Raw genomic sequence first — 15,559 nt, 5'->3', positions numbered from 1 at the left:
ACATATCTATATTAATACTGATACTTGACTTTTATTACGAAATAAATCGTTCATTTCATTAATGTAAAACGGTATCCAGAAAACAATGTATTTTCTCCTTCTATATATGTTTTCTTGTAGAATTTTCTTTCATAGTGGCCACTTTCGAAATTAACATCTTTGTCTCTCAGAACTACAAAATATTAGAAGTGAATTATATAAGAAAATATACGAAGAGATATGTATAATCTATATTGCATTTCGTCGTTTAATTCAAATAATTGGAGACAAAGTATGCAGTACGAGGCAGAACAACAATGAAATAGCAATAAAGGTAGTGTAAATTTTAAATAGAAAATATCACCGGTGTTAATTAATTATGGCTTATTTTGTTTCAGACACCAAGAACTGAGGCGACGTCAATGTTAGGTGCTCTGTTGTGTCTTCCAAATACCCTGATTGATATGCCTGTGCTGCAACCAAATGCTACAGAATACACACTTATGTCGTGTTCTGACGCAAAGGTAAGATTATTATTCTTATTAATATTAATAATAAAAGCACGATTATCCGCGGTCGTTTTTTTCTTTTTCTTCTTTTTTACGATGAAAGATTGATATTTAGAAATACTAAAGAAGAGGTATTCTTAAAACGAAGTAAAAAACAGTCGGACGATTTTTTTTTGGTGAAAAAGTAAACCAACAGATTTGCTAAGTACATAAAACTGCTCTGTGTTAAGTAATAATTGTATATGTAGCCCCTCTACTGTAAGTAAAAAATATTCGAAAAGCATTATCATGTTCATTTGTGTCCTTTTTCGGCCATTTTGCGGACTACCCGTGGAATTCGCTTATCCAGTTCCGCGCCACTCAATTACGCGGATAATCGGTAGTTTATTGTATTATTTACTATTGTTATTGTTTTGTTAGTATTGCTAGCAGCAAAAGAGCTACAAATTTGTTGTAGTTGAGCTAAGACTAACGTGGTAATTGTAAGTTGGTATGATAAATTGATCATATTAAAAATCACTAGTAACGCTATCCAAGATAAAGTGATACTGAGGAACATTGGTTATCTGTTCTTTTCATGTAGAGGGGATCATCACTGCGCCAAATCTGCAATCATACTATTTAGTTGAAATTAGAATATTGAGTAAGAGAGTTTTAACTCTTGAGTAGCTCGATTTCAGCTACATACGAGTTTGATCCGCATAGATAGTTGGAGTTCAGCGTTACTTTCAGCACCATAGCTATATGAGACGTGTACCTAGAGGTAACCGTGAGATCCGAGCCACTTAAGTTCACCGGGAATCGAAGCATTGATCCGTATGAACAACAAGAGGAGGGAAGGAAAGCGAACTGTAAGCAGGTTGGAGGCAGAGAAGATTACAAATAAGTTCTGCTCAAACCAGAAATGAGATTCGATTTAGGAAAATTGAAATAATAATATATTTTGTAAAGAACAGAGCTATGACTTTGTGAAGCGAGTGCTTTTCACATTTTGTATGTAGCAGGCACTTCAGAACTATAATTAGCAAGGAGTATTTGTTTAGAAACATCTTGTACTTTTGATCTTCTAATTGTACTTTTGATCTTCTAATTAACCTGAGATGTATTGTTTGTTTGTTTTCCAGGACCATATAGTTAGTGTTCTTCTAAAGTCAGGTAAACGTGAACCAGCTGGCCTGGCGAGATGTATTGCACTTTCTAGCCTAGGAATCTACCTCTATGAAGAATTTAGCCACGGAACATTCCATCCTAAGATTAAAGAAACTATCAATGTCCTTCTGATGGCTCTTAAGGTAAAGAAGCATACATTATTTATTTTCGTTTGTATAATCTAGGGATCCTTAACGAATCAGGTGCGTATCGTGTGGTCCTTTACATTGCAGTAGGTTGCGCGTGTAAGGTGCTAAATGGGAATATTTAATAATTTATTGTTATGAGTAGTCTCTGCCAACTAGGTAAAGGAAAAGTAATCCTGAAATATGGTGATAAATGCAGGTAATTATTTTGCATGGCATGAATAGTTTCAAGTTGGTGTTGGATCGTAATAAAATAGTTCAAGATATGTAAATGATTATAATAGCATGCATGCTTTGATTATAAGGTGTTGGGGAGCTTCTTTAGTAAATGGTCCTGACCTTTTCTTCTTTGCCACTATAAGCCAAGACACCAGTAAATAAATATTATTTGTAGAAATGAGTAACTATTTTTGTTAATAAAGGTTTGATGTGAATCATTTAAAAATTCATTTTCCGAAGTAAATTCTAAGCTGATTATAGTATACTATCTACAAAAATTTTCTCATGGTTTGAAATACCGCATGGGTTTCATACACGTATGGAATTTACGGTTGTTTTTTTGGTTATTCTTCTCATGTATTATAGTAATACTGCTGAGAAACAGCTGAAGAACTTAAAGCATGGCAAACACCTGAACACTTTGTGTATGTTCTTAATTTCTCGATTACAGTAAAATGACGACATATATATATATATATCTCGGGTGTTCTAAAAAATGGCGCCCACGGACTACAGAGCACTTAGGTATTTAGAGGATGAACCCATTTAACCTGAAACGCCTTTGTAATTTTTAAGTTATTAGAATAAAAACACCTCTTAAAGTTTTATGCTGTAGATATCGATTTGGAGACCTTGATATACTCTGATATACCACCTGATTAATAGTGTTGCCAACTACATAAAGTGGTGTTTTTCAAATGGCACTACATTAGGTTATTACATATTTGAAATTTACATATTAAACAAAAACAAGCCATACTACATTTATCATCCAGTGTTACAAACTAAGGACGCTACAGTATCATAAACACCCCAATTTTGAAGGTCTCTACAACAATAATAACACAAGTGATAGGACGTTGTGACGCACATCGAAAGTAACCTAGTGTCGGCTACTGTGACTGTAATATGATTATGTGTAATAAATAGGAACCAGTTTATAGGAGATCTAAAATTTGACTTTTTCTAAAGGCTTTATATCGAAAAACTGCTTAGTATCATATCCAGTCAGAAGATGGTTTCCAATAAAGGTAAAAATTATAATGGCCGTTTACAGTAATTTGACATCTCAAACCATACCTGAGATATGAAGAACATTGGTGAAGTTCAATACATCCCTCAAAATTATGTAATTGTGAGAACTTGTTAGAATTACAAGTACCAAAAACTATTACTGTAATGTTTCAGAAGAAAATGAAAATAACAATCATTTGAACGATTTTAACAAATACGTCATTTTAAGCAGCATAGCAATCTATAACAATGTTTTTCATATTCGGAACGGTTTGAGCTATACCAAATTGATAAACGGCGTTATGATCTTCAAGTCTATTAAAAACCCTTTACGTGATTGGATGTGATATTTACCTAAGCAGTTTTTCAAAATAAGGGTTTTTGATTAAGTCAAATTTTCAGTTTCGTGTAGCTTTGTTTCTGTTTATTCAAAATTGATCATATCATTGCAACCACTTTCCGGATCTGCACTCCTGCTGTCCCACCAACGTGTACTTTCAGGAGAGACAACTTACCTGGTTAAGACATCAAAGATCATTTCCAAAAACGGATTACAGAACTTTTCCCGGATCGCCCTCCAATCTCAATTACAAGATGAGCATTAAGCACCGAGAGGTTCGGATGTCTCGTCTCGAAATCCTCACGGACATCCAGATGGTCGCTCAAATCAAGACAGAAAAATATCATTCATACATGCAACGAAAACACATTAAATAAAATTATACTATGCTTATTTATTAAATGCACTATGTGTAATAATAAAAAAAAAAATAAAAATGTAGAAGACAAACAATCACAACACTAAACACTGATAAGGGTATAGACACTTGACTATGTCCACAAACAAAATTACACTGCATTTCATTTCACATTTAACATTTCACGACGTTAATAGCCCTTCACTTTTGTATCACATATGTATGTGGATGAAATATATTTGGGGGTTCACTACAAATACTTTTCTCACACCACTCACTAATAGACATGGGGGATTAGCACTGGTGGGGGGGCGAAGTAACACTAAGAGTAATCCCACGACGTAAGTTCTTAGCTGCTGCGAGAAGAATCTATATCCAGCAGGATAAACGTAGACCAACTGGTCAATGTTGGCAGTTCGTTTTAAAATGTGATTAGGTTAATCCACCTGTATGGATATACAAATAAAATGTCGAAAGAATTTGCGTTAATTCACAGTTCACTGGCCACAATGTAGAAGGAAACTGCAATAACCTTATCGTGATAAATTCTGGATAAAACTGACTGAGCGATATTGCTAGGCGACAGTGTGACTAGCTTGCAGCTGGTCGACTCTCGCCTGCCGCAATATTTTCATAAACAATTGAAGAAAGCAGTTAATTTAGTTCCAAATAACTGTAGAACGTAGTCTTTGCATATTAATGAGTAAGGAAGAAACACTGAGATCCAAGTAAGAGAAATGCAATTATCATACATATAGTTCAGATAATGAATGTGGTCTGTGTTATTCATTAAAATTCTCTCACGGTAAAAAAAAAAATAAATAAATAAATAAAAAATAAATAAATAAATAAAATAAAAAATAAAAAAAATAAATAAATAAAATAAAAAAATAAAAAAAATAATCGCATATGTGTGTGAGTGAACGATGAAAGACTCTTTTGTTCTTGATCTGTGGGAAAGAAATTGAATTACTTGCAGCTCCCACGAAGAAAAGAAGTTATTTGCGTCGCAAAGATAAAGTATAAATTGAACAACGATTTTTGTCTTTCCGAAATATACAGAGCGTCCACAAAAATTACTTATATAACCTGTTAACGGTTATATCATAGTCGCAGTGTTCTACACTAGGATACTGTGGATTCACATTGTATTGTCCGTGCGTTATTATTGCTGTATAGACGTCCGAAATTCGAATGTTTGTGATACTGTACATCCGTAGTTTGTGACAATGAATAACTAATGTGGTATTGCAAGTGTTTGCTTAACATTTATGTAATAATCTGACTTAGTGCCATTCGAATAAAGTCATTTTTATGTTGGGTTGGAAGCATCGTTAATCTGGTAGTATTGCAGATTATGTTAATAATGTTCTGTCGATATTTGCATTGTTAAATTTTTATTCATATACTAGCAGAATACCCGTTCTTCACACGGGAAAATACGTTTTATTTTGGACATAAATGGATGAATTTGGATTTAAACGTCATTGAAAGAGTCACTGTTCATCTTAGCGACCCCGAAAATTATAGATTCGACACTAATATCGGTAATTTTCGATCATATATATATATATATATATATATATATATCCCCTCTCCCCCTCCCCTAAGTTGCACCGTTAAAGTGAAATGATAAATCCCTCTCAGGTCCGAAAGAAGAAATTATGTAATTTCAATTAAATAATAAAATAATAATGTTCATCTTAATATTTTGTAATTTTTAATATTTTTCAGACAATATTTCTGTTGATTAAACTTCAATTTTTATCTGGTTAGTTTCTTCAAATATAAAATTAAACCAGAAAACTAGTACATCTGTATGTCTTCCCAAAACATTCTTAAATTTGTTGTGCGTCTGAAGAAAGTGCATAGTTTACTTTCTTTAGGTATACAACAAATGTAAGGATGTTTTGGGGAATATCCTATTACTTATAGAAGATATACAGAATATGTAACAATTTCTTGTTTCAGTTTTACATTTGAAGAAACTGACCAAATGGAAGTTAAAGTCTAACCAACCAAAATATTGTCTAAAAAATAGTTTAAAAATTACGTAATACTAATGTGATTTTTTTTTACTACTATAGAATTTGAAAATAATATCTTCAACATTTCATTTAAGTTAGTTTGTAGCATCTAAATGATAGCAGGAGCGATAGTAACTCTAGTATTACTCCAGCTTATATGTTAACAGCTATAGTAAGAGATTTCGTAAGGGTTATATTGCGAAAAGAATCAAACTAATACGAGACAACAACAAAAGATAGAGCATTTTTTTTACAACACTCAGATTCTTTATGGAAACAGTAAATAAATAAATAAATTGCGCCTTCTAGATCAATATAATTTATATATATGATCGAAGTATGTCAGTACAATTGAGGTATTCGTTTTTTTTAATAGTACGTTTTAGTGACTGACTTGGATTTATTTAAATAAAGTTGCCTTTATACGAAAAAAGTTAGAAAATTCTAGAATTTGAACAAATATGTTTGGCGTACCATTGAGAAATCAAGAATTGCATTCCATGAAACACATTCTTTTATTCCTCTTCGAGTGATTTACGACAAATGAAATCAGTAGAAAAATTCACCTTCGTTGGATTTTTTTAAATAAAGAATTAAATCATAAGTGAAAATAGAATAAATTGGATTAATTACGTTGCCGTCCCCTACTAAAATCTTTTTTCTTTCTTTCTTATCTGTTTCTTATCTGACAGCAGTAATCGAAACTTTAATATTTAATGTGATTTTTTTAAATAAACCTGTAACTGGATACGGGGGAGCAAATTGCATATACGTATATCTTTTGACTCATTTACAAGACGTCTTAAAATGGCTTACAGTAACAATACATAGTAGTAGTTACTTTTGGTGTTTTGGTGTGGTAACTTGTTACAAATAACTAGAAGTTCGTTTTCACAGGAAGACTGTAGAGACAAATATTACGTACTTGAGTCTTTTGAATGGTTTTCCTTGTAGATGCTTAATCCCTATCCTTCCCGTAGAAATTAACATAATAAGAGCCATTTGCGTTTTAATTTCTAACAATATCAATATTTGTGTTTCAGTTTTATGTATTTTATTATATTTTTTTTCAGCATTAGATTTTAGTTTGCTTATTTAATTGGATTTATTTTTTTGTTTTGTTTTTGAAGCAGAGTTGTCATTCTCCTTCTGGCTACGCAAACAAAAAAGCTGGTAGTGAGGTAGATACACATTTTCTTTTTAATTGTGAGTTTTCTCTCCTCGGCTTTTGTGATCGTTTTTGTGGCAGCCAGTTTAACCTGTGTACTATTTTCGCTTTGTGTGTACGTATCTGTCCTTTAATCTCTATTGTATGTTCGATTGAGTTCTCTACTCTATGGGACTTGTTTTTAAGTTTATTATGTTTGTCTTCATATAACTTTAATAAAAATTTAATTCTTTATACCAAGTAATTGAAATTAAGGATTTCATTGTGTATTATGCGCAAGTAAATTTAAATATGCTTCCTGTTCCATAGCGAGAGACAAAAGCTCTAAATTAATCTTGACTGGCATTTGTTAGTTGTTTCTAAAATATTTTCTTACTCTCGGTCCAAAAATAAATTCCATCTCAAGATACCTCACATGATACCACTGATAGCTGTTTGGTTCATTAGTTTTTCTTGATTTGGTAGCATGTAGTAGTTGGGAAAGATTTTATTTTTTAAATCAGTGTGACCAGTTCTATATCCTGAGATGTTTGTCAGATACGAAAATTAACTAGTCAAGGAATTGATGTATTAGCCATCAAAATATGAACTCCAGGCATGTTTCTTCAGTTTAATTTGTCTAAGTCAACAGCTTATTTCAAAGATTGTGTAGGTTTTTTTTACTTCTTTTACTTCTTTTACTTGGGAGCTATTTTCAATAACTGTTACGTAGAAAACTTCAGTATGAAATTTCAGTGGTTGAAGATTCACTTCAATATTTCACTTTAAAATAGTAGCGCAGAAAAACACATTTTAAAAATACATTTCACAAGTGCATTGACGGAAACACATTTAAAAACATTTAGTAAGTATTCACTGAACCTGCCCAAAATGGGTACACAAAAGGAAGATGATGATAAGTAGGTGCAAGTGGTTCCAACATGCATCCAAACATGTTACACAGGGTGTTCGAAAAGATCTCAATACTCACGTTGGTAATGTGTGTAACCTCTTCCCGAGTGAACTCACAAGCAGTTATTCAGACAGGTAGTTGGTCGTGTAAGTGCTGAAGATCTATATGGGGTACAGTATTTTACACTCGCTATAAATCTTGGATTAGCTGGGCTCCAGATGGCGTTTTGCAGCTGGAGCTGGTTCAGATTCCCTCGAGGTTAGGCTCATTATCCAAAATGGGGATTGCTATTACTAATTTCTGTGAGGCTCACGTTAGCTCAAACCCACACTCGCATGAGCTCGAACACGCTGTCCCAAGTTACAGGACTTGTGCTAATTTATTGAGCTTGACACTTATTAAGCTCGAGAGCCGGGCTTGCCAGTTTGGAGGTTTCTGATCAAACGATGGTCATAGCCGAAACCTGACTAGCGGTCTGGCACCGTCCCACTGTGTTCCACAGTATTTAATAGGTCCGAGCAGAAGGCATATACCGAGTAAAGTACGCCAAGTTTGCCTATCGGCATGAGATCCCGCATTATCCTACTGGAATTTGAGATCCCGCAAAGCGTCCAGGTAGGTTAAATGATAGAATTAACAACGGCATGAATACGACACACAAGTCATATCTTCTGAATTAAGATTCAGAGGTGGGAAGTGTGGCATATTGTCCCAATACCAGAATGCCAGGAGTAGGAGCCTGTATGGCGCGTGCAAGCATACGCTTTATTTTCCAGCTCATCTGCAGTTATACAGAAACACACGTCCGTTACTGTGTCCAAGACAGAAACGACTGTTATTGCTGAATATCACCGCCTTCCATTTCCTTGTCACTTCAGTCTCCCTCTACACCACTACAGACATGTCAGTGACAATCGTGCGAGAGGATCGCGGGAACCTAAACCTGCCTCCAACAATTCAAATATTTAGCATTTATACCCTCACATGGGGTCATGATTGCTCCAATTGCAGTTGCCTCCTGTCAGTTTATGCAAGCCTAATGAACTGTCTATCCACATGCTCCGTCTCGGAAACACTGGTGAAAAAAAAACACATCTGTTATGGAAACTCTCTTTTCCTCCTAAGATGTACCTCATTTACAAACCACTGAAGCCACAACCCACGCAAACTATAATTGTGCGGAACGACCTTTTGACCTCTTGCAGTCCCATACAAGACCAGCTTAATTGCATAATAAGCGTTCGCTACCGTCATCCGTGCATAGCAGAGACAAACTGTAAACCACACACACAACGGCTTACCATATGAAACTGCATTCGTCGCGATCTTCAAACGACTTTTATCATGCCATCTATATATACTACAATCAGCTTGCTCTGTACAAACGTGCATTCGGTAGTGAAAGTTTTGTTTGAATCGGGCGATTTATATACGATTTTCCTAAATGTATTTGCACCAGTGTATTCATGTAAAATTAAAAAGATCCTCAATACACCCACACATAGCAACAGCGGCGTATGGCAGTAGAATTATTTGAGTCACATATAAAGAAGCGTAAAGTCGATTTACATATAATTATTTAATCACACGCCTAGTCCGAACTTACAACATGTAGCTTGATTCATACTTTCAAATAATTCGTAATGATATATTGATGATGATTATTATTTGGTGTTTTGCATTTAGTCGTTCGTCATTTTGCGTTGTTTGTACGATATGGTAAAAGAATTGACTCTAGGATATCACAGCTATGGTTGGTAAGTAGGTTATTATTCCATGTGAAGTCAACAAATTAAAGTAGAATTTCTGGTCCGACCGTCTCAGATTTTTACAAAACTGTAGTACTCGTAGAATTGGTCGAAATACGACAAATTTTAACTTTTTCTGTGATATAGTTATGGGGACTCGAAAATTAGGAAGATTTTTTTTTACTCACACAGCAAACTTTAAAATATCACTGACTGCTCCTGACCAAATTGACGTAGAGGGCTGATTCAAGTCTTCTTTCAAAGATAATAAAATAAGCTTTCCAACGTTATATCACACTACTAGATTCGGAAAAATTATCAGAGTAATCGTCTTTTGACCTTTAGACCTTAGAAGCAATGATGTGTTCAAGTTTGCTATATGCACCAAAACCACCTTCTTCTTATTATTATTCTTATTCTTATTCTTATTCTTATTCTTATTATTATTATTATTATTATTAAGTTCCCGTAACTCTACCACCAAGAAGCTAAAATTTGTCATTGTTTCTTATTTTGACCAAGTCTTGAGAATATTATAGTTTCATTAAAATCTGAGATGGTCGGGTTGTATGTTTTGTTGATTTAGTATTGATTTGGCAGTTGCTACTTCTATCTAGATTGGAAATACTAGCGCGTTTACGTTTTAGTGAATATGAACCAGATAATAATTCACTGCAGGGCCAAGTCTTAGTTAGTTTATAAGTATTAAGCAGCAGAATGGTGCAGAACTATGAAACATAAAAGTAAAAGAAATGCATAAATAAAAATCTAAGGGAGAGAGATCTATCTTGTCAACTTAGAAAAATTTTGTGCGAAAATATTTTCAGTGATGAAGAAAACCTTGAGCTCCAATTATTTGCCTACTTTCGTTTACCCATATACTTTATATGTAGACGATATAAGAAAAAAAAATCTCGTGATTGTATTGACATTTTGTTCCTTAATAATTTCAGTTTTACTAATAACTAATATATAACTCACTGTCACTATTTATGCACTTGGTAAATTTGTAAATCTTACAAATATGGCGCACAAAAGTTCTTTTCTTTTCATGATAAAAGTACTCACTTCACCCTAATATTTGTATTTATTCTTGGATTATTAATCTTCAAAGAATAATCTTTCTTTTTAAGTGATTATTTTCGACCTTTGTCTTCTTAAAAAATTAACAATAATTGTACATATTTTGTGAATAATATACTTGTTATTTTTATTATATGTATATTATATATATATATATATATGAGAAGTGTACACAGCTTCTGTAGTCCGCTTCGTAAAATCGAAGTGCATACAGTATGTCTATATAGTCGTTATTCCTCGTACAGCTGACCACAGAAGTTCTCCATCTTTAATATTTGTAATTTCTTTACAAGATGTACAAAAAAATGATCTTTCCAGTGTAGTGGAACTTCGGAAGTGGCTATACTTTGTACTTACATGTAATCAACTGCATTAATAATTTTTACCAATACCCCCCCAAAAAAATCGTTGCTAGATATGCAGAAGGTTGTGGCGCGTATATGTGACTAAATTTAAACTCAAAAGTATCGTAGGAAAATCCACTGCACCATCATCTGTTGTCCTCAGTGTGATCCCCATGTGTCTTGACAGTAACCCTGCACCGAAATTTTCTTTGTAGAGGGTTTTTACGAAGTACAGAAAGGAGAACCTTGTGCCATCCCTCTTCAGAGTCTTTCCACAGGTCGTGGAGAGAAGTGATACAACGCGAGTAAAGCGCTCTCTTCAGAAAACCAAACTCACAAAATTCGTGACTTGATCACTATGAAAAGCCTTGATGTCGATGGTTGTATCAATTTTATTGCAGAAATCTGTACGTAGAATGAGTTGTATGTGATCAGATCTTGGTGCAAACGGACTTGATTTATGACATTTGCTTACAGACGAGGTAGATCTTCTGTATGTGTTGCTGGTAGTATGCAGAGTTATTTTTGCAGTTTTAATGCACTTTACAAATAGTAAATCTTTCATTATAACAGTGTCCTGCGTTGATCATATATCTTTTCGATTAAGTTGTTTTCCAATGACGGATGAATTTTGGATGGGATTTTTAGTTGATGGAACTGTAAGCTATAGCATGATTTTTACTATAATCAAAGAGAGAAATCCAATCCTCATGCAGCGTAGTGACGATTGTCTACGTGCCACCGGATATATGACACTCGTAGAAGCGTCTGCAATTAGTCTTTCTCTCCTAACGATGGGCCTCACGTAGAAAATGTCACCGGCGTTTAAATAATTTCCGGAGATTCAGTTTGTTGGGAAGAGTGCGGTTCAGTTTTCTTAAGTATATGTAGCTGTGCAGCTTTCACTTTGTGGGGGATTTTCCTGCAGAGCCATTCGATACGACTTCTGAGACACACGTGGAATCACTACACTGCACAATCACATTTGACACCTCTTGATGTGTGAACTAATAGCTGAAACCGCTTGCTTTTTTATATCGCATAATTATATAAAAGCGTAACAGTACTATCTCGTAGGTGTGTATGAACATTTAAACAACCCGGTCCGATCGATTTTGTGCGCATGGGTGTGGGGTTGATGGTTGAACACTTAAACGTGGCTCAACCTTCTGTACTATGAAATATCATGTTATAAAATGTTTCCTTTTAAGTTTCCACTGATAATTCTTCATAAGCTTATTTATAACTTTACAAATAATAGGTAGATTATAGCGTCAAAAGTATATTCTAGCGCTGTTTATGTATATCCTGTTTTTATATTTAATTTTATATTATGTAATATGTTTACGTTAATGTGATCAAAATTTCTTTTTTTTTTTTAAATATTTTTTTTTTATGTTCCTGCTATGGTTACATTTTCCGGCAGTTTTATTTGTATACTTTAACGTATAAATAACTATTTGTTGGAGGCGTAATTGTTATTAGAGAGAAGTACAGATGTAATAGTTGAAATTTTCGTTTTGTTCGTACCCCGTACGAGTTCGTCATATCTTAATAGTTTCCATAAAGAAAATAACGATTTTAACTTATTGATACATAACAAAATCATGTGTAAAAGTAGAACAGGTTTAAAAGTTCCAACCTTCACTTTGTTTTGAACCTTCTCTGAATATTAACGTTAAACAATTTTCTCTTATCACGTTATTGTGAAAAGTGTTTTCCGTAGGAATCGAACCACTTCATTCATTCTGCAGAGTGCATTTCGTCTGTATACTTTAGTGTAAATGTCAGATTTTCATAAAATATGCTTTCGAGAGCGTAGTTTGCACAAGTTTGTGAAATACATATCTATAATAATATACATTTTGGCATAAATTTTGTGTAGCTTATCTAACAAAGAAAATGATATTGTAATGTAACAAAAAGCTTTCATCGTATATTCTTTATATAATATAAAATGTCTTTATATTTATCACTTTATTTTGTGGTTGGAATGTGTGACAATTTCAATGTACGTCTAGTAATGATGATTATATTTTTCAGTTTAACAACAAAACTGTTGGCCAGGTTGCATCGGACATTCTCTTGTTGCTTTGTGATCATGCTGATACACTAATGCGTCACTATGCTGAAATACCACCTCGGATTATAGAAGTAAGTTAATCGAATATTTATTTCGTTCATAGTGCCATATTTAATACTTTTACATAAGATTATGAGCGTGTTGGTAAATTATGAAACGCAAGATTTTTATGCTTTCTTTTATTAGTAATTTGACTGTTGGAATCGATACTCGTCAAAGTCTTCATTGTTAATCAGTGTCCTATCATAGAAATTGTATACTACTTCGTAAGATTTAAAAGTAACTTTAAGTATGTGGTTTGGTCAGAAGTTTTAATGTAATGCCTCCCCCTCCTTCCAATCTCGTAAGTTGAGTTTTTTTACAAAATTTCTCCTTCACTTTTGAAAACTCATTTTTCATGTGCCTCTACAGTAAACTTGTTTTATCGCATATGTACAATGTCTGAGTAAGTTTTTGTAGATGTTGAATGGTGCATATCTTTTCCTGATAGATCTGTGTTCCGATTTCTCCCAAAATTAAAAGCCAACGATTTCGTAGACTCATCACGGGTCCTCGATGATCAAGCCAGTCAGCAGAAATTGCTGATCTAACCAATAAGATAACAAATTTCTTGAAGTTTTATGGAAAGTTTGATTCGCTCTTTAGAAGAGCTTACTATTAAACAATATTAGATAAAAATAAGTTTTAAAATGTACATTCATTTAACGATCCTCTTTTCATTAATTGTAATAATAAGGACATCGAAGATGATCTATATAACTTGCTTCTAAGACTGTTGAGTTTTCTAATGGTATTAATGGGAAACATGTTTTTTTCAGGTGTTGGCTTTAACTTTATCTAATTTGGTCTCAGTTGGTGAGTCTGTATCTTTTGAGGAAGACAGAAGACTTCTGACGTCTCTGATGTTTTGTCTCGGCGAATGGTGTATGAGAGTTCCACCTCATTTTCTTCTGACAAATCATAGTGGTTCATGTTTATTGCTTACTGTATTCAAGGTAGGATATCTTCACGTTGAAATTGATTTTCTGATTTATAGCTTCTTAACAGTTGTTGGGAATTATTAAATGCACATCTTAAATGTGCTGAGAAAATTGCAAAGTGCATAGTCTGGTTAAAGAGAAGTCTTATTGAGTTTGCATGTATTGATTTACAAAAATAGTCAGTATTTGTTTTTAGTTTTAGCTTTTTAATTTGCATACTTAAAAACGTTTGGGTATGTAATAATTATGTTTAAATATGAAAATGTCTAAAATTTCAGTTTGAGCTATTTTTATGCGTAATTATTTATACATTTTCTCTACTTAAGGTATGCATGTTTAAAGAAGGCATGAGTGTTATTCTGTGTTGTGACATTAAGAGGGTGCAATGAGAAAAATACAACATTTCCAGCTAATATTAGTAACTTCTGTTACCAGTATTAAAGATGTATTGTTGTAATGATGATGAGTTGGTTAGAACCTGACATGGAAAGAGATGCAACTAAATAAACGTGTATCTTACCTGTGATTCATGCAATTTGATACTATTTTTTAAAAAGATATTGTTTGTACTTCATGTGTACATCATCAGGCAGAACAGCATTTAAAGTCTGACAGAAGATGCATCCATAGCTTGGTGCGAGCGTTCCCGATTTCGATTCCCAGTGGGGACACACACTCGGAAAGGTGTTAAAAGCCTTTTTAGGATAACCATCTTGAGTGAAGTTTGTCTTCGGTTTTCCTTTTCACACCAGGCAAATGTCGGGATGGTCCTAAATAAAGGTCTCAAACCGCTTTCTTCATTCTGTGATATCAACGAGGATCGTCATCCCTCATATGTGATAAACTTAAAAGGCCTTAGATTCCGAAATATACTTCCTAATCCAGAAATTCCAGAAATACACTTCCTAATCCTGACATAATAAAGTCTGCCAAATAAAGACACATGAAAATTTGGTAACCTGTCCTTGTCAGATTCACTAATGTCGTTAAGATCCCACGTTGATCAGTAGGTCCCGTCTGATACAGCCTCGTTGCTGAAAGGGATGCTAAGCCCAAAATCAACTCAGTCTTGTCAGATTCAAAATAAGTTATACTAGTTTGGAAATTAAAACGTGAACAAAAGGTTTTGTTCTTAATTTTCTTAACCGTGAAAGCCTCATTTTCTTCGTGTTTTCAAACAATATTTTCGTTGGTTTGAAGTTTGTTTATGCAAGTCATAGTAGTTAAAGAATTTGTTGTTTGAAGGTTCATTGCACACTCTTTTGAAACAATATCAAGATTGCTAAAGCACTTTCAGTGGGTAATTTTGTAACATAAATACATTTTGAATTTTGTGCTTTTGTTACGAAAAGTGATTTATTAATTTAGTGAATGCACTATGTCCATGGTTTGCATATGGTATTTAGCTCACAATTCACTTCTCAGGCTCTTCGTGCTGTCTGCGAGCAACCATATTGTGAATCACTTTATGACAGCGTCAGTGTGTTGTGGGATACAGTAAAGGTAGAAATTCTGAAAAC

At 33.7% G+C, this 15,559-nt stretch overlaps 1 protein-coding gene across 6 annotated transcripts in view; it reads left to right on the top strand.

Moving 5' to 3' along the window:
• Positions 1-15,559, top strand: part of LOC145664022 (ral GTPase-activating protein subunit alpha-1) — a 200,320-nt gene that overhangs the window by 127,118 nt on the left and 57,643 nt on the right. For 5 of the 6 annotated variants that reach the window (XM_081730314.1, XM_081730318.1, XM_081730313.1 and 2 more), the window contains 5 exons: positions 378-503; positions 1,613-1,780; positions 13,020-13,130; positions 13,878-14,054; positions 15,465-15,542. In XM_081730314.1, coding sequence (XP_081586440.1) covers positions 378-503; positions 1,613-1,780; positions 13,020-13,130; positions 13,878-14,054; positions 15,465-15,542 — 660 coding nt within the window. The remainder of the gene's footprint in view (positions 1-377; positions 504-1,612; positions 1,781-13,019; positions 13,131-13,877; positions 14,055-15,464; positions 15,543-15,559) is intronic. The other variant, XM_081730316.1, reaches the window with a different exon arrangement.

The sequence above is a fragment of the Thermobia domestica genome, chromosome 11 (genome assembly GCF_964235325.1).
Source record: "Thermobia domestica chromosome 11, izTheDome1.hap1.1, whole genome shotgun sequence".
Classification (NCBI taxonomy): domain Eukaryota; kingdom Metazoa; phylum Arthropoda; class Insecta; order Zygentoma; family Lepismatidae; genus Thermobia; species Thermobia domestica.
Note: the sequence above shows the minus strand (reverse complement) of the source record. Positions and strands in the feature narration are given on the sequence as shown.